The following is a 20489-nucleotide window of genomic DNA, read 5'->3' on the forward strand; positions in this document are numbered from 1 at the left end:
CTGAGGCTTCACAAAGATACCACACAGCAGAACGGAATCAGAAACTTTCCTAGTCTCTCAGCCTTGCTAGAAACCTTGATTCTCAGCTAGAATAATCAGATACCTGTTCTCACTCAATTCAAACCTCTTCTTAAAAATGTTATGTGTGAGTGTTCGAGTACATGTGCGTGCACCACCTGTGCACACACGCACTGTCCTTGAGGCCAGAAGAGGACTTCTGAACTCCTAAAACTGGAGTGAAATGGTTGTGAGCTAACCGATACTAGCGTTGAGAACCAAATCGAGGTCCTGTAGTAGAGGAATACATGCTGCTGAGCCATCTGCCAGTCCCTCAGTTTGAATCTTTAAGTTAAGAGAAAAGAAACTGGGTTTCTTCCTGGGATCCATTCATGCTGGCAGTTTCGCCCTGTGAGGTATTTTCTGCTACTGCACAATCCTCTACAGCTTGCTGTTGCGCTCTCCAGTGTCGTGAGGCTTATCTTTTCCCGGTCTGCCTCTCTCATCTTTCACGTAAGTCTGTAAAATCTTCCATCTCTCAAATAAATCCTCTTTTTCATAAATTAAGCCAAAGATGATCTATTATCTATAATCTACAAGCTGAGGTAGAAACTGAGAAGAGCAGCAAACACCATCCAAACAGCCCAAAGCATTGTCAGTGCTAAAAACAGAAACCTGATCACAATGTGCTAGTTCAAATCAGCCTGGATAACTACAGACCTAGGACTGGAATGTGGAACATTCCTCAGCAAGCTGAAGCTGGGAGGGTGTGCACTCACCTGAATGAGAGCCAAGGGTTTCTCCCGACTTCTGATGAGCGCGGCTTCTTGTTGCCGCTCTTCTTCTACAATGGATGCGAACGTGACAGGAGCGATGGTGGCAGGAGCAGCCAGCGAGGAGGACAGCCAGGGGCTGGAAGAGTGATAACAATGACTGACTCGTGTCCTCAGAGTTTTACACACAGAATTTCCTATGAAATATTACTTAGCTGTCTCCCCCCTAGGGATTTATTACACATAATGCAACCTAGAAGCTTCTGCAGAAATTGCAGAATGGTGAGGTGAAAATACAGAAAAGGAAAATTATTATTTTCTTTAAATAAGAGCTACAGGTTAAATTTTAGAAAATTCTAAAAAGAAAAGGTGTAACAGATATGATAAAATTAACTCTTGTTTTAGAAAAGAGAATATTCAAACAATACATTCTAGTAACTTCAACTACCCAATTATTCATTTCTTAAATATATATTTGTGTCAATGTGAAACAATGGCCTAGCTTTCGAGGCCCACAGGTAATCAATTTAGCTTACTTGGGACTCTCTAGAACTGGAAAATCAGAAACATGATTGCTTTCTAGTCCTGGAGTTTCATGAGTTGCACATCTGTAAAATAAATTCCAAAAACTGGGATTAAGAATTTCAGTAATAGCTTAGCAAAACTCCTCACTAACAGATACAGCAGAGCAGTAGGCTCCTGACGCAGAGACAAATCACTATCTGCAGTCAGGCCTAGCTTAAGGACAAGTAAAAAAGCAATCTACAGAGAACTGGACCACACGAAAGCATCGTAAGAAGCAGTCTTTTCTAATGACGTACATATATCATCAAGTATAGTAATCAAGCATACATGAGAAACACAAAGGCCTGTGTGAATATTTATCACTGAGTACTAACACTCGGTGACATGCTCTAGATGACAGACAGAGGGGAAACGGTCTGTAAACAGCTTCTGTTTCTGGAGCTCTTAGCACCCTAGCAAGCCTGCTCTCTAGCTCTGGTCTGACCTGTGAGACCTTCCCAGGGACTTAGCCAAGGAAAGTTGCATTTGATCTCCATCCAAGTTACTTCCATCAGAATACAGACTATTTCCCATTTATGTTACCTCTTGTCTAGATTTGAAGGTTTAAGAGTCTGTGATGAGCTGGGTGGTAATAGTACACACCTTTAATCCCAGCACTCAGGAGGCAGAGGCAGGAGGGAGGATCTCTGTGAGTTTGAGGTCAGCCTGGTCTACAAGAGCTAGTTCCAGAACAGGCTCCAAAGCTAAAGAGAAACCCTGTCTCAGAAAACAAAAACAAACAAAAGAATCTGTGATGGCAGAGCAGAGACGGTGACTAGAGCAGCAAGCTAAGAGCTCACTTCTTCAATCACAATCAGGAAGCAGAGAGAGTGTAAGAGTGTACAAGAAATGGCCCAAGTTACTCTCAAAGCTTGTGTCCAATAACATCCTTCCACCAACAAGGCCATGCTTCATAAGTCTCATCAAACAGTATCGTCAAGTGGGTACCAAGTATCCAAATGCTTGAGTCTATTGGAGACAACTCATTCAATAAGCACACTTCAGATGCTGAAAATTATCCTGGTGGTTCTGTAATATTTTTTTTCAAAATTTATTGACGCTTTCAAAAATGCACAGATAATGTAGAAGTAATAATTACTTAGCTGTTAGGTAACTACAGCAAATCAGTAGTTACCAACTATTAAAGAGAAATAAAGGATAGATATAATCAAAGTGTAACATAGTTATATATGGAAATGACACAAGGAAACTGCTATTTTCTACAATTAATACTGCAAATAAAGGATTAAAAAATTCTCTGTTAGCTTTGCTGGCTAACTAACTAACTAACTAACTAAATAAATAAATAAATCTAAGAGGGTTTCAAACCCAGGACCCACTAAATCAATGTAAACTAAAGCTGTAAGAGTAACAGTTGCACATAACATTTCATATTTTACGACAAGCCTCAGTAGGTTTGTACGACAGGGCTGTAAGGACCTTACTTCATACGTGATTACATTCAGAAAGGGCTATAATGCTATGCTGAAGCATCGATCTGGGAATTGTAGATAGAGTGCCATAGAGAGCACTTGACTAGAAAGTCCCCAGAAAAATTTTAAAAGACAAACATCTGTTTCATAAGATTATAATCCCACAACTCTTCCTACTAATAATCTTTAATGGCTAATTAAATTAAACATTTATTTATTCAAATAACTTGGGAGTCCATCAAAATTCATTATAAAATATAGAAAAGCTATAAAATAAAACAGCTAGAATTTTTAAGAGTTCTAAGCTTTCAAATAATATAAAATTATTAAGCTTCAGATACTAAAAACAAACCAGACACTCCAATATATAATCTGTACATAATTAGCCTTCTTAAAAAGAAAAAAAACACTAGAATGTTATCTAAAATATTCTTTAAAGTTTTTTGTTCAGGCAGCTTACAGAATGGGAAAAGATCTTTACCAATCCCACATCAGACAAAGGGCTGATCTCCAAAATATACAAAAAACTCAAGAAACTGGCCATCGAAAGAACAAATAATCCAATAAAAAATGGGGTAGAGACCTAAACAGAGAACTCTCAACAGAGGAATCTAAAATGGTTGAAAGACATTTAAGGAAATGGTCAACATCCTTAACCATCAGAGAAATGCAAATCAAAACAACTCTGAGATTCCATCCTATACCTATAAGAATGGCCAGATCAAAACCACTGATGACAACTTATGCTGGAGAGGATGTAGGGTAAAGGGAACACTTCTGTATTGCTAGTGTGAGTACAAACTGGTACAGCCCCTTTGGATATCAGTATGGCGATTTCTCAGAAAATTAGGAAACAACGTTCCTCAAGACCTAGCAATACCACTTTTGGATATATAACCAAAGGATGCTCAATCCTTATCACAAGGATGTGTGCTCAACTATGTTCATAGCAGCATTACTTGTCATAGCCAGAACCTGGAAACAACCTAAATGTCCCTTGACCGAAGAATGGATAAGGAAACTGTGGTACATTTACATTATGGAGTACTGTACAGCAGAAAGAAATAAATTTGTGGGCAAATGCACGAATCTAGAAAGCATCATATTGAGTGAGGAACCCAGGCCCAGAAAGACAAATATCGTATGTACTCACTCATAAATGGCTTTTATGGACATAAAGCAAAGAAAAACCACCCTACAATTCACAATTCCAGAGAACCTAGAGAACCAGGAAGACCCTAAGAGAGACATACATGGATCTAATCTATATGGAAAGTAGAAAAAGACAAGATCTCCCGAGTAAACTGGGAGCATGGGGACCGTGGGAGAGGATAGAAGGGGAGGAGATTGGACGGGAGGAGAGCAGAGAAAAATGTAAGATCAATAAAAACAATAAAAAAAAACTAAAAAGAGTTTTTGTTTAAATTAAAAAGTACTGTCAATTTTAGATGTTAAAATAACTAAGCTATTTTTGCTTAGATAGTATCTTTTCATTTATAAGATTTTATATTGCTTTATTTTAAAAATTTACCTAATATTAGAACTAATATAATTACAATCGTGATTTTGTTCTAGAGACAGTTTTTATAATGATTAGAAAAATAGCACACATTTCCAGTACAGAGATACAGGACTAATTAGGTGAAAGAAAAATGAAAAACAAACAAACACAGCGAACAAAAGATAAAAGAAATAACAGAAAATCCTTCCCTTCTGCATTTTAATATCCCCAGATGATACTGCCTTTCTTTGCTTGCCACTGCCTTGGGGGCAAATAATTTTTTTCAGTCACATTTTGTACAGTTAAGACCTAATGTGTTGTGTGCAGACCTTCCTCAGCTGAGTCCTGATCCTTACACTCTAACCCCGGGACCACCAGCATTCCTGTCTTCCTGCTTTTCTCCCACTACTTCCTGTTTGTGCTGTCTTTTCTCCTATTTTTCAATTTCTTCTTTAAAAATCTCAGCCCACATTCCAAAGCCTGTGACAGTAAAAAGGATACATAATAACATGGCCTGTTTCTCTGCTGCTCCCCTGGTCACACGTGAGAAGAGGACAGTTAAGGCTGCAGCAGCCGAAGCGTTTGCTCTTCCTAGACTGCCAGTGAGTATGAGCTCCCTTCTCCGTGTCCTCTTCCATTCTGCCGCACCACATCACCACTTCGTTCTGCCTGGGCACTTAACTCCATGTGTATGCATTCCTATTTATTAATCAGACTTCAAATCCATTAAGGGCTGGGCCTGCATATTATATTTTTATATATGCCCAACAGAAGCCAGTACAATGCTATGCCCCTACCAGGTATCTCATAATTTAGTGAGTATTTTGTTTGCCTTTTTGAAAAAACTTCCTTGTGAATTTCATGTTTTCTATGGCTAAATAAAACATGAAACACAACCTATGTTTTTTTCCATATCCTTATCAATGAGAGTCATCTATATAAATATTAGTTCCCACATCAACCATCAGGCTACTGACATGATCTTTCAAGTCTTAGGACAGCACATACTTCTCACAGTTAAGTCCCAATGTGACAGCACACTCTAGTGACCAACTAGCAAACCACAGATCCTTAAAATTTTCTGAGTTCCATGACCAATGGCAACTTATTCAATAAAGAATTACAATCCTAATGTACTGTTAGCATTCAAAATGTAAAATACTATAAAAAATAAACTTAGTTTTTATACTTTCAAATTTGTGCATCAGAGATACCCAATAAAATTCACTATATTCAAAACAAATATTACCTGAAAAGAAGTTACAGTTTTCATTCATTTATTTAGTCAATCCAAAATACCCATTAAATATCCACTCTAAACATGTGTGAGCAATGACTACAAAAGACAGACATCCTTGCTTTAATAATACTGGTACGCAAACAAATACAGCATATGTACATTAAAAATAAACTGGCTCACACCGTTAATCCTAGCCCCTGGGGAAGCAGAGGAAGGTGCAGATAGTTCTCTGTGACTCTGAGATTGGTCTGAGCTGCATATCAAATTCCAGGCCAGCCAGAACTCTACAGTAAGATCTTGTTTCCAAACAAACAGAAGCATGGCAGAAATATGTAACAGATATTGACTCACTAAAGGAAGGAAGACCCTCTACGGTACCCAAATGAACAGACTATGAGGAGTTGAAGTCTCAAGTTAAGGTGAACAAGAAAAAGTCAATACTATAATACAGAAATTATTTCCTGAGACAAAGTGAAAGATCCATATTAACAATTTTAGCTTTTGCTGGGTGGTGGTGGCACACACGTATAATTCCTGCACTCAGAAGGAAAGGCAGGTGGGTGAGTGTGAGTTTGAGGTCAGCCTGGTCTACAGAGCAAGTTAGTTCCAGGACAGCCAAGGCGACAGAGAGAAATTCTGTCTCAAAACAAAAAGAATTCTAGCTTTTATCCTAAAAGCAGTAAGCTTTGTCTATTTAAAAGAGAACACATTGGCTCAATGTAGTGATGGGAAGAAGAAAGAAGACAAGGCACGGAGCCATACTCACAACTAGGGTCAAAATTATGAAGTTTAATGTATGTACTAAACATTCAAGAGCTAAAATGAACAATATCCTGATGACAGGCCATTACTGAGAAAAACTAACAAGAGACCAACAAGCATAACTTACTAAGGAATAAAGATCAGGAAGAACGGGCTGTTTACCATATATCTACAGTTTGTCTGATTTTGGGTTTCTGAGAGCCTTACTAAAAAAGCAAGAAGTTTGGCTTCAGGCATAAGGAAGGTCTGATGTGCTTCTGAAGACCTAAGTAGGATGGAAAGGCCAGGAGGACACGTAAGGCTGATGCTCAAGATCATATATGAAGGTGGCCTGCAATACGTTATCTAATAACAGGACATATGCTCATGATATGCATAGTGTAGAAAGTAAATCTAAAAAGTAAAGAGAAACGACCTGCACTTACAGTTCCAGTGTGAGCAGTTCCATAGCAGGGCACTATTAAGGTTAGCTGGACTGCTTTAGTTGAGTAATGGAACAGAATCCAAATGAATTAAAGTGGGAACTGACAGCTCTTGTAAGAAACCTGGCTACACAGGTGTGAGGCTCACAATGGTGAGGCAATTACTAGAATAAATTTATTGGTGGAGTGGACGATTAGCTATTCTTCCCTGACTGTATATGAAAATATTGTAGCAAACAAACACAGATGGCAAGAATAAAGGGCAAAGAAGAAAGTTGAATCTTTACAAGAACAGAAAGGGTTAATTAAATAATATCTGAAGGCTTCTGAAGCAGAAAGGGGCAATAAAAAGGACAATGAACATTAAAACTTTAACTTGTCATTTATACGTGAAAAGGCTTGATTTTTTATTTGCATAAATTCAATTTAAAAAAGACATTCCCTTTCTAAAATTATTTGAAGAGCTAGGGAAATAGGAACCTGATTCTTTCTATTCTAACTTTCCTTACTATAACAAAGTTACTCAAAAACAGTGCTTCTATATGTACATGCCTGCAGTAAGAAAATCAGTAATATCAACAAAAATATATTTAAAAATTTTGCATACACCAGAAGTTCTCAGAAACAAGTGTTGTTCAAAGTCTCTGGTAAGACCCTTTGGTGCTATCTTCATGGCAGAGTAAATAAGGTGAGGTCAAGCACTTCTAAGACTCTACTTGTTTTAATCAGAGTTTATATAATCTGTTTGATATATTGAAATTGAACAGAAAATTGTTGCTGCTGCTGCTGTCATATTTGTTTGAGACCTTACCTGTAGTCCAAGCCACCTTACTTAGAATTCATGATGAAGCCTAGGCTTCATGGATTTCATGGCAATCCTACCTCAGTCTATCTAATAACAGGATGCTAGGCCTACTACAACTTCTTAAAAATGATTTATGGGAGAAAAAGAAATGGTTTGACAACCAAAACCACAAGTGTTTATCATTGTATAAAACATTAATCTGGTCACAAATGACACTAGTTTTTCTATTAACACTCTAGACTTAACAGTCTGGGGAGATGTGCATGTGATTCCTATCAGCCTGACACTCCTTCTATTTCTACAAGAATTTCATTTCTAAGTACAATTAGAAGTGTGCAGGGTTGTGTTGCTGAACACCTTTAATCCCATCACTTGGGAGGCAGAGGTAGGCAGATCTCAGGGAGTTCGAGGCCAGCATGGTCTACAAAGTGAGTACCAGGACAGACAGGACCATCCCACAGTGAGACCCTATCTCGGGAAACCAACCAAACAAAAAGAAGCCAGGTGTGATGCCAGCAAGCCTAGACTATAGAAGACCCTGTCTCAAAAAGAAATATGGTGTATACACACCATATTAGAGAAGGCTTTTAATTAAAATATCGCTATTAAATTATGGATAGATTTTCATGTATCAGGTAGGCATTTAAAATATGAAGCTTCTTCAAAACTCAGTATAAAAAAATACCTAGACTAGCTGAATTAGGTAGTACATACCTCTAATCCAGCACACAGGAAGCTAAGGCTAGAGTATCCCAAATTTAAGACAACAAAAGAAGTTTCAGGCTAGCCTGGGCTATGAGATCTTAACTCAAAAAAGTAAGAAATAAATAATAACTTGAGGTAAAACCAGAAACACCCAAAGTTTGATATCTGACACATGGAAGTGGGCTATGGTAGATACACAAAGAGACAAGCTTCAGCCACAGTGGTGAGATCTAAAATAATTATAACAAGCAAAGGTTGGATTTTATGAAGAACGCATCCTCCATTCCAGAGAGTATAAAAGCTCTGTGTTGTCAGTGGGTAACTGCTAGGGCAAAGGGGCACGCGGAAGATTCTGGAATCAGTGATTGTATTCACTCCTGTGTGTATATGTTAACCATGTCATGTGTGTAGATGTATATCAAAACTCCAAACTGTAACTTCAACGTGACATTTACTATAAGCAAATATCTCCAAAACCATTACCAAAAGTAAAAATGAAAACTGAGAAAGAGGAAATGAACTTGTTAACATTAACCCTGAATGTACAAGAAGCTATAGCGTCTGTCTTATTCACATTTAACATTATTTCAGAACATGAAGCCATCACAGACTATTTTAAGGTAAAAAAATATATTAGTTTTAAATGTATTACCTCACAACATTTAGGGCCTGAGAGTTTTCAATTCCTTTAAAAACAACTTTTTTGACATGATCTCCTACACCATGGACAGTAACAGCTTTTTTTTCTCCTGGTAAGAAATCCCAGAATGACTTGGATGAAGGTGAGGGTAGAGAAGCCCTGCAGAGAAAGCAAAGATCATGTTAAAAACACTTTGCAGCGGGGCATTACAACCAGACAAACGTAAAAAATGATTTCACAGATTTTTCAGCAAAAACATGTAAAAACAGATCAGTTTCACAGTTTTTTTTCTCCTACAGCTATTTATTCAAACAGAATTTCAGTGTACGTGGATGAAAAGGACACGATATACTTAATCTTTTTGTTTGTTTGTCAATTTGATATAAGTTAAGGTCATCTTGAAAGAGGGAACTTCAACTGACTCTATCAGGCTAGCCTGTAGGAAAATCTATGAGGGTTTTCTTAACTAATAATTGATGCAGACTGGCCCAGCATACTGTTGGACAACCCTAGGCAAGTGGGCCTAAACCAGGGGGCCAAGTCAATAAGCAGCTTTTCTCCATGACCTCTGCTTCAGTTCCTGCCTCTAAGTTCCTGTCGTGACTTCCTTCAGTGATGGACTGTGATCTGGGACATATAAGTCAAACAAATCCTTCCATCCCCAAGTTAGTTCTGATCACTGCTTCAACACAGCAAAAGAAAAGTAAACTAAGATACAGAAAAACACTTCCATTAAACGACTATTCGAAGAGTATGCAATACAATAAGAGGAGAGGATATACTCAAAATTTTTACAATTATTTAATTACAAGTTTCAATGTGGTATTGGAACTTTGTTGATTTTGCACCAATGAAAATTACGCCATAAGAGAAAAGAATTACTAGATACTAGCCAGAAATAAACTCTAGATGTTAAAAATTAGTCATGATACTAAAATAGCTACTATAGTTGTGCAACAAATTTATGTTTGGGGTATGTACTGGCTAGCTTTTTGTCACACTGACACAAGCTAGAATCATTCGAAAGAGAGACTTTAATTGAGAAAATGTCTCTATAAGACTGACACTTCATTAATTCATGACTGATGTGGGAGGGCACAGCCCACTGTGGGCGGTGCCAACCCTAGGCAGGTGGTCCTGGGTTACATTAAAAAAAAAAAAAAAGCAGGGTGAGCAAGCCAGTGAACAGCATTCCTCCCTGACTTCAGCATCAGCTTCTGCCTGGTGGTCCTGCCCAGACGTCCCTCAATGACAGACTGCAATGTGGAACTGAAAGGAGATAAACCCTTTCTTTCCCAAAGAGTCATGGTGTTTATCATAACAACAGAAACTCTAACTCTGACAGATGAATTAAATGACATATAAATAACTCAGCAGAGAAAAAGAAATTAAAAAAAAATAACAATGGCATTTCAAAAGTAAAACACAATGTTCAAAACCAGTTTATTTGAATGGACACGCACTAAAAGTCAATAAAGGATAGAAATCACTGGAATTGATGACGTGAAGAACAGACAGATGACTGACATTAATTTAAGTCAGTTTTGGTGAGTTATGAGACATTAAGTGTCTAACCTACATAACTAGAGAACCAGAACCAGCAAAGAGATACAGAAGGCAAAAATGTAAATCAGACAATAGCCAAACCTTTCCACAGCTGGTAGGAAACATAAATTTAAAGATTAAAAAATGTTAGCAAACCCTAATGACAAAAGCAAAAAAAAAAAAAAAATACCCTTTGGCAAACTAAAAAATTGCTTTAAATTAAAGATAAAAGGAAAAGTTGGGGCCCAGCACACTTAACCTAGCAGGCAAGGGATCCTGAGTTTGACACCTAAACTGGGAAAGGGGTGTGTGTATGTGTTTGGTGGTGATGGTCATGGGAGTGCCCTGAATGCAGACACAGAAATACATCACAATATGAATATGGCTAGCTTGTTTCAAAAACAATGGAAATCCAAAAAGCAGTAGAAAGAAATCATTAACACACCAAGAAAAACAAAAATGTCAATCTAGCCTACATCTCCAAACAAAATTTTGAAGCCATGAACAGGCCTTAACTGTGTTAGATAGAGGAGCAATAGATAATACGATGCACCACAGGAATTACAAAGGTAATAAGAAAGTACTGCAAACAACCCGGTGGAGAAAAGTATGATATTTTACAGGGTATGGGCAAATATACTAAAAAAAAATCTATTATCAAAGATTAAAGAGGCTCCTATGTCCAACAGAGATAAAGCTGAAGAACAGGCTAAGTGGAAGAAACCAGAAAATGCACCTGTTTCAAGTCTACTGAAATTACATATTATATACCATATATATATCATATATATATTCTAATTACATTATGTTATAGATTAGATAAAACTAAACTACCAGCAACAAAGAAAATTAACAGTCATTGACTCTGAGAGGAGAAGGGAACAACGATTATAGAGAGGAGTCTAGTGAGAATATTCTAAGATAACAGTAATGTCCAGTAATTTATAAAAACAATAATATAAAATTAAGAAGAAGGGTTTATTTCAGAAACAATAAAAACACCCCCCCAAAGTCAATCAATGTATATAATTCATCATATTAAGTTGATAGGATGAGAAAATCCCATGAAAAAAATCCTATAATCCAGTTAAGAGAGGCTTCACAAAATCCTTAGGGGTGTGTGTGTGTGTGTGTGTGTGTGTGTGTGTGTGTGTGTATACAAATCATATGATTTGTACATTATAAAAACTGCTGGGGAAAAAACCTAAGATTATTATGCTCACGATTCGGAGCATACTAAATTGTCAATCCTCAAATTGATCTACAGATTTAAGATAATTAGTTAAAAAAAAAGGTCCATAAGTCTTTTCTTTATCTGTTTATATTTATTTTTGACAAAATTCATGTAAACATGTAAAAGACAAAGTAAATAATTTTGGAAAAAGTTTGAGAACTTAATGGCCCCTCTTTTCAATGCTGACAGACACTTCTTGAGTTGGTGGAGAATAGGAGGAAATAGACCTAAGAGCACTCAGTAACAAGTCTAGATTAGATGTAGTGGTATTTCATTTGTATTTTAATAAAACCTGCCAAAAGAGCAGAGAATAAAACAGCCCCACTGATCAGTTGTACAGACAGGCAGTGGTGACACACACCTTTAATCCCAGTAGTCACACTAGTTTGACACAGAAACCAGGTGATAGTGGTGCACGCCTTTAACTCCAGTCCTAGAGAGGAATATAAAACAGGAGGAGACAGCTCTCACACAGTCTCTCTCATTCTGAGATTCCTGGAGGCAGGATTGCCATTTCAGACTGAGGTAGAGGTAAGAGCTAGTGGCTGGCTGTTTTGCTTTTCTGGCCTTCAGGTTGAAGCCCAACATCTGTTCTCTGGGTTCTTATTAATCATGCTACAGTTAGACCCACACTCATTTCCAGCAACATACCCTTTCATCAGCAAATGCTATGTCCACAGTTAAAGTCACTTACTTTAAGTAAAATCTCAAGCAGTAGGAGACAAAAAACTTCTTTGCAAATCTATATTGGAACCAGGAACTAATAAAGTATTTGTGCTAAAAAAAACTTTTTTTAAAAAATTAATCTGAATTTGGCTTTATCATAAATAACTTGTCCACAACACACACACACACACACACACACACACACACACACACACACACACACAATATACAAAACTCCAAAGTCCATTTAGAAAAATCACCTTCATTTTCTTTGCAGCCTTAGCCCTAATCCATACACATCTGAAGGTAGGGATGGCACAAAGGACAGGGACATGAGGGACTGGGAACATTGTTGAAGATCCTGACAATCAGCTTGCTTGTAAATACAGGAGCTCGGTAACTCCCGCTAGCAGAGCGCAAGCTGTCAGACTCACTCACGAGTCTAGGAATTCCCACATGTAGTAAACAGCACACACCCTGCCAAGTTCTTTCCAGACAAAAACAGTTCCCTGCTTAGGATAATAAAACTACTAAGTAAGAGCAGTTATAGAATATCTCAAACTCGAGCTCTCATTAGCCGTGCACAGTAACCACCTATAAAGCAGCTAATGCGGCAGTCTAAGCAAGCCCAGCCCTTTCCACTGGTTATGCCCAGATTTAAAACAGTGTCTTGTTTCCCACAATTTTGCTTTCCAAATTCAGGCGTTGGTTATTATCCATTCTAAAAGCCACAGAAAATTTATGGAGAAATATTTGTAGAAATTTATATCCATACAAAAATTAGTGAGGATTTTGTTCCTTAGCCCCAGCAACTTTAATGAAAATAATTTCCAGGTCAAAAAGGCTAAATAACTGCAATTATTTTATATAAGCTAGCTCAAAAGAATTTACATTCAGACATCACGCCAGGCCACACAGACTATATATTTTCCACAAGATAAAAGTGAAAAATATATTTCTCCAAGTAAAACACTTGAAAACGAGAAGTGCCCAGATCCCACACGCACTCAGTTTCACAGTAGTTTTACAATTCAACTGGCTAGAACTTCGTACAAAGGCAAAACCCCATTCTAGCTATCATTTTCCATGGCCACACCTAACTGTAGGTAGCAAAGGCACGACTATATCCTGGGAACAATGCATGCAGTCATTCTCCATGTTCCCAGTGTTAAGATCTAGCAGGCTCATTTGTGCTTTAGTTAGCTGCACATTTTACATTAATCTAAAAGACAAATATAAAAACATCTACAAAAGTCAAATCTTATTAGGTGAGACTACAGATAATGAAATGCAAGTAGCTACAAAATATACCACCATCATACATTCATTCTACAAAGCTCACCTACAAGGCAGATCAAAATGCTAACTTTAGATTTATTTTCTTCTTTTCTAAACAAGAATATAATTTAAACTCTGTCAATTATTTTTCAACTAGCATGTACAAAGGATGGTGTCTCAGGAGTAGTCACCATACATTACATATTTGTTTTCACAGCTCATGTGTCTCACTTAAAAATGAAATTATGCATATATTGAATAATGTGATTAACTGTACTTTATGTATTTTGTACATAATTAACAATCAAAATATTTATCAAAAGCAGCATATTAAGTTTATTTTTTGTCTTAAGCTCAACTTAAGCTTTACAGACATACTAATTCAAGAAAGACAAATCACAATATTTATTTCAATTTATACTAAGCATGCCTCAAAGTTCCTAAACACTAATCATTAACTAATTATTTTATATAAATGTATTCTTTAAACTTCTAACAAATACTTTCTGATCTATGCCAATAACTTAAGATAAAATACATATTATGTATATTATTCTAAATGGATATCTACACATACATACTTACATATACATTTTTAAAGTTGTTTCAGTTTTGTGTTTAATGAGTATAAATAAAATCAATGTATAATATATCCTAAGAACTTCCCAGAAAAGCAGCCTTTGAAAGCCCCTAGGCAGTGCTGCAGTATAGCTCAGCGGCAGAGCACTTGCCTTGCACATCTAAGGCCTAGGTTCAATCTCTAGCACCACGGGGGAAAAAAGTCTTAAGAAGAAATGTAGTTGAGTCTAAAGTTATAAAAGAATATTAAACATAAATCATTCATTTATTTTCAATCATTAATAAATTTAGATACTACTTCTGCTTATAAGTCAAAATAATCTGCATTTTGTCAGTTATATAAATTGTCTTGATATCTTAAGATATATAAAATTAATCACTCATTTGTTTGTATTTAAGTTTTTCAGTTGTGTTCTCATAAAGACTTTGTAATAAGTATCAGTTATATTTAATCATGGCACAATTATTTTTCAATAAAATATCCACATATTTCAGCCAAATTTAATGGCATTTTTCTCCTCATATTCCTTGAACTCTCCTTAATAAGCAATACTCCATTTCCTTAACATTTTAGGAATATAGTGCCATGCACATGGGGTTCAGCTCATGCTGCCAATGGTCACGGGGGACGAGTTGACTAAATTTAAACATCAAAATCTAAGGTCTCAAATACCTCATTGCTTTCACTAAACATAATTATCAGAATCAAGACATAAATCCACAGCAGCTTGAGGTCAGCCTGACTGCAGCAGTTGACAGCTACAGGGACAACTGGTGTGTGTGGAGGAAGACAGAAACTGAGCTGGTCGGACAGAAAGAGCCTCACAAACTCCTGTCTTCCGGAGACACCCATCGGACCACACCTTCTGTGGTGTGGCTGGGGTGCCAGATGTCACCCACCTTAGTACAAGGAAAAGTGAACTTGAAATCACAAGGCAAATGGAAAACAGGAATAATGAGCTGTGTGCTGCATGTAAAGTTTAAACTTGAACTGTTAAAGCATGTGAGAACCTACACCAAATGCTGGTCACCGCCTTCAGCTTCGAGAATTCTAGCACCTAAATACGCAGACCTTGTCAGGAGAAGAAGTTGCCCATTAGAAAACTAAGATCTCTGGAAATAAGGGAAAGACACCAAAGAGACTGTAAGGAATCATACAATTATACACATAGGCACACAGTATATCCAACTGGAGCAGAAAAGCAGAAGAACCAACATACTAATACAACAAGACATAAAATGAACCATAACAGAGACCTCTGAAGCAAACAGCCGTGCTAATCAAACACTAGTTTTAACGTTTTATGAATGAATCACACAGTAAGGCTTTTTGACTTCCTCTATCAATGTACTGCTAAGATCCGGCTACATGGTTGTATTTAATCACACCCTCCCTCCCTTTCATTACTCTGCAGCACTGTACTTTTTAAAAATGTTTAGCCAAGCATTTGAGATGACAAAGCTGTATCAGGTTTTAGTTATTGCAGTACTGACAATTTGGACATTCTTACAGTGTATATACATGGATTTCTGCTTCACACACAGCAAACGGGAGGATGAATCATTTACACACTAAAAGGATTGATCGCAGGATCTGAATCGGGAGTGCTATATAAAGGCCAAAAACTACCACAGCAAACGAGACAGACCACAGAACATAGGTGCCAAGAAAGCTGCTGCCAGGAGGAATCCCGAAACTCCCTGTCCTTGTTTGCTGCTGGCTTTTAAAACAAGCTAGCTGATGCCACTGCGAAATCAGTATTATTAAGCTCAAAGTATCCTCAAGCATTTAACAACCTCTCTCAGATACAGTAACATCTAGAATCATGACAGCAGTTTTAAAACCCAGTTTTGCCTGTGTTTAGAGAAAACCCCTGAGTGCTGCAACAGGCCCACATCAAATTTTCAACAGCTCTTAGCTGGTTTTCACATTTCCTGTGCCTCTGTTTCCTTCCTCACTGGCCATGCTTCACACCTACTGCTCCTCTGGAAGGCAGACTCAGAGCAAAATCAATTTTTTGCTATTCTTTTCAAAATAATTTCCACTTTCAGTGGTAGAAAACAAGAAAACTTGAGGAACAGAGTGAGTCATGAACACTGGCAGAACTCTTCTGACCCTGTCCTACCTGCCCTCTATCCATGTACCGTTCTCTCAAACTGGGTCCCAAACTTTATGATACGAGCTTCCAAAATGGGAAACTGGAAAGGAGGCAAAGATAACATTTTACACAACTCATCTTTGGAGATGGTTGCTAGCAATGTGGCCACCAGGGGAAGATTGTGATGGCGCAAACTCCCAAGATGCAACACAAAGTCAACAACAGCACTGCTCGAACAACTGACGGCTACTTCAGCTGTACCACGGGAAACAACCAAGGATGCACACAGAAGGACCAAAGGACCATATTATTAAAACTCAAGTTTGTTGTTGTGAAGTTTTAGTGTATTTGTTCCTTAAACTGAAACACTAAATCTCTCTTCAACAGAAACTACAGAATGGCAAGAATGACATCCAAAAGTAAAACATAAATCCACAGTTTTGAAAACATGATGTCTGTCAATACATCTAAAATTATAATAAAACAAACATTTTTTAGAAGTCTGTACTGTACAAGTTCCAACACTTAAGTTAAAAAACAACAAGAGAAATAAAATACTTAGAAGGACTTTAGAAACGCATGCAAAGGAACTCAGAAGCCAAGGGAAGACACCTGAACTTTAACAATAAGAGCATACCATGCATTCGCTGGCTTGGGGGACTTTGAAGGAGCTGTCAGAACTGGTTCCATGCTGTTTGTTCCTGAACTATTTTCTTTGGTGGTCAATGCAATCATCTTCCGCTGCCTCTGAGAAAGTTTGACTCCATGAGAAATAATTTTTCTAAAAATTAAATTAGAGTAAACCAATTATTTCTACTGGCTTCACTGCTTCTAAGAAATCTCAGTTTCCTAAGAAATCATGGTACTTGAAATAAAAATCAAATCCCTTAGCATTAATTTCTGCTTAATCAAGATCATCGTAACATGTTTTCTATTAATTTTCAATTGTTTCAGTTTATACTGCTGATGATCAAATAATGGTTAAACATGAACCCCCAGAATACCATATTTTTCACAAGACCTAGCATCAGGCTTGTGCATTTCTTCAGAAATGACACTTTATGATCACTTCAGTGACAACTGTCCACTAGCCTTCTAGCATGCAACACTCCACTCCACCGCATTAGTGCATCAGACCAACTCAGTCATTAGCACACAGCTAGCAAACTGCACTAAGGCTAAGTTACCTATCAGAGATAGGTACCTTTATAATCATTATATCAATTGTATAAAAATAAGAGTAAAGACCCAGTATGTCATTCTAATTCTGTAGGACAGAATACAACAAAGACTTTTGCTTAATATTTTTTAACCAACCCTAAGTTTGACTTTGGTGCTGCGCCATATTTTTGTCTACTTTCTTCTGTTTCCATGATGGTTCTGAAATCCACAACCGGAGGACTCACAGGACTAAAAGACAAAAATAGATAGATAGATAGATAGATAGATAGATAGATAGATAGATAGATAGATAGATAGATAGATAGATTTAAAAAAAAGCATTCATTACTTATAATGCCCGACACCAAATTTAACTGAACCTGTAAATTATATGTAAGACTGATGATAATTAATTTGTACTCTAAGTAATAATTTTGTTAGCTTCGGCCAACCTCAAAAAAGGTATTCTGAATGACAGCTACTCTCATAGATGCATATATAACGATTACTTTAAAGTCTTCAAGTTAAGCAATAACCTAAAATTATTTTAATAAAACAAATGCCAAACAACAAAAGGAGTCCTATGTCATCAAAATTAGGTAAAAGAACTCATTAAATTCTAATTAAAATCTTATCCTTACAGATAAATGAAGCTAAAAAATCATTTCATTTTCAAAAACAAATGAAATACTACCATCTATTATTAACAAAACAGGCACTTTTCAGAAAATATGGCAGTGCTCAACAATACTAAAGACCTCCCCCGCACTGGAGGGCGGGCAGCTGCACTGTAAGGGAAGAAAAAAGGTCCTGGGGCTATAGGAGTTGCACTGTTGGAACATCTAGGACAACTGCTTGCAAAGCAAAGCATAGTTTTCTCCAATGGAGTCTTATTAGGGAAACAAATCACTGTTAAGCACAGTCCCCAATACCAGCAGAACATGGCCAACACAAATGAACCCATTAGCACTTTGTAGACATTTTGCCTCATATTGCTTTGTTTGGGCATCTTTTTTTTAATATTTCTGAACTTTTACTTATATTATTATGGTTTATGATTTTGTGTTTTTATGGGTTTTTGGGTTTTATGTGTATCGGTTATGTGTATTTCCTGTGGTTTTTCTTTTTTGTTTAATTCTGCTGAATTTTTATTTGTTGCCTGTTTGTTTTCTAAAAGAAAGAAAGAAGACAGGCATGGAGTTGGATGGGTAGGGAGGGATATGGGTGAGAATCTTGGAGGAAAAATCATGACCAGAATATATCATATGAAAAAAAAATTTCAATTAAAATAAATAAATAAGAAAAAAGAAAATCCTACCTGCAAGAGCCAGCAACCCAACTGGAAGAGCCTGCAGTGTCGACTCTGTTACTGGGAATAAACTGGGGAGCAGATTTAGATCTTGGTGATTTTTCCCATGGTTTGAAATCTTCCCTAGCACATGCAGGAGGTGTACCATTCACATACGGTTTAGCTTTCCCCTGTGAGAAAAAAAGAGAACCGAAGTTGTAATGGTAAGGTCTAACTTAGTAGCTTAGCGTGTCTAGTCAGCGACACCCAACCAGCTAACACTTGCCAGTTCTGTTTCCAGTCCCAGCACTTAGCCAGCTCACCCTCATCACTTACTACAAGCTGCTGGGCACACAGGAAAGTTAAGTCCACACCTTAAACTTCTACTCAGACAAATAGCAAACAAACAAAAATACAAGCAGTACATATAAGATATGAAGCAGTAATATTAAAATTCCTATATTAGAAATAAAACCCTCTTTGGACATGAAAATTTGGTACAAATGTTTTATAATCTACTCTAGGATATAGTATTTTAAATAATAAATATTACAATAAAATAATATTGACACTTCAAAGGAGTCTTGAAGTCATGGCTATTGTAGAAGGTTCAACTTCCTTACACTCACTGTCCTGCAGATTAACCTTATGAGAACAATTTCCTTCTAAGTTCTGCGTTAAACCTGAACACTTTGTAAGAAGAACAAATCCAGTCTCAGAAACTCCTAGATGTTCCAATATGTTTTGTGAATACAGCAAAGGTTGCAGAAAAATGACTCAATTCCTAAAAATCTAACTGTTTTCCTTCCTGGAAAGAAAACTATGGAGGAGGTATTTAAAGGTATCCTGAGAAAGCCTCCTCAGAGCTAAGGAGGAATGCTGCAGCCGAAAAGTCATTTATTCAGCAGCCCAGAGGAATAGGAGAGAAACGACAAAATTTGAAACCAGGTTTACTATCAAAATTATTTTTCTCTTATAAATTTTATTTTGTTTTAATAGTCACTTCCTAAAATGTTTCTGGAATTTAGCTACAAATACACCTTTCAGAATTATATTCAACACTCAATGTTATATCAATGTGTTTAGCATCAATATATTTTATATGTTAAAAGATTAGAATCATAAAGGATTCAAAACTGTACTAAAATTTCTACAATTAGAATAATCATATAACTTATAAAAACATACATTATATATATATTAGTTTTAGTTTTTTGTTAATACAAGGGAAGTATAAAAAAATTTGAGAGAATATAATGAAAACGAAGGTAAAATGTAGGCACATCCAACATGGTGTTAAGGAAACAATGCTTTATCATACCAACCTCAACCTTATCCGAATGGAACCCTGCTATAAAATCAGGTGACTGTAAATCTCTGGGACTACCCACTCCTGCATAGCTTCCTTCAGAGTCTGAGGTCAACAGTTCTGGAAGAGATTCCACAGAATTGGTCTTCCCAGACTTTAACAATCCTAAAATATAAAATAAAATAAAGTAAATAAATGTTAAGCAGACATATTAAGCATCTATGCATTTCACTCAGTGAGTCAAATTGAAAACAAGAAGCTTATAGATCCAGACTACAATAACACTGAAATGATACTCACTACACCAATAGCACACTGCTTAAGTTAAGGAGATATAGACATTAAGTGAAAGATCAACATGGAGGAAATAGTAACACAACTGTTTACTCATCCTGTCTCTAATAACTAATCAATAAATCTCAACATAGAACTCCACAGGATCTGCTTTGAAGAGAGTTAACCTCCTTTCCCAAGCAAGGTAAGAAGGA

General features: G+C 36.8%; 1 protein-coding gene across 3 annotated transcripts in view; it reads right to left on the reverse strand.

Annotated features, from left to right (window-relative positions):
* Positions 1-20489, reverse strand: part of Ibtk (inhibitor of Bruton tyrosine kinase) — a 67682-nt gene that overhangs the window by 1300 nt on the left and 45893 nt on the right. For 2 of the 3 annotated variants that reach the window (XM_048435766.3, XM_048435765.3), the window contains exons 22-28: positions 20018-20166; positions 18723-18883; positions 17561-17653; positions 16881-17024; positions 8855-9001; positions 1307-1378; positions 777-909 (exon numbers count right to left, since the gene is read on the reverse strand). In XM_048435766.3, coding sequence (XP_048291723.3) covers positions 777-909; positions 1307-1378; positions 8855-9001; positions 16881-17024; positions 17561-17653; positions 18723-18883; positions 20018-20166 — 899 coding nt within the window. The remainder of the gene's footprint in view (positions 1-776; positions 910-1306; positions 1379-8854; positions 9002-16880; positions 17025-17560; positions 17654-18722; positions 18884-20017; positions 20167-20489) is intronic. The other variant, XM_085689466.2, reaches the window with a different exon arrangement.

This window comes from Myodes glareolus, chromosome 4 (assembly GCF_982192425.1).
Source record: "Myodes glareolus chromosome 4, mMyoGla1.1, whole genome shotgun sequence".
Classification (NCBI taxonomy): Eukaryota; Metazoa; Chordata; class Mammalia; order Rodentia; family Cricetidae; genus Myodes; species Myodes glareolus.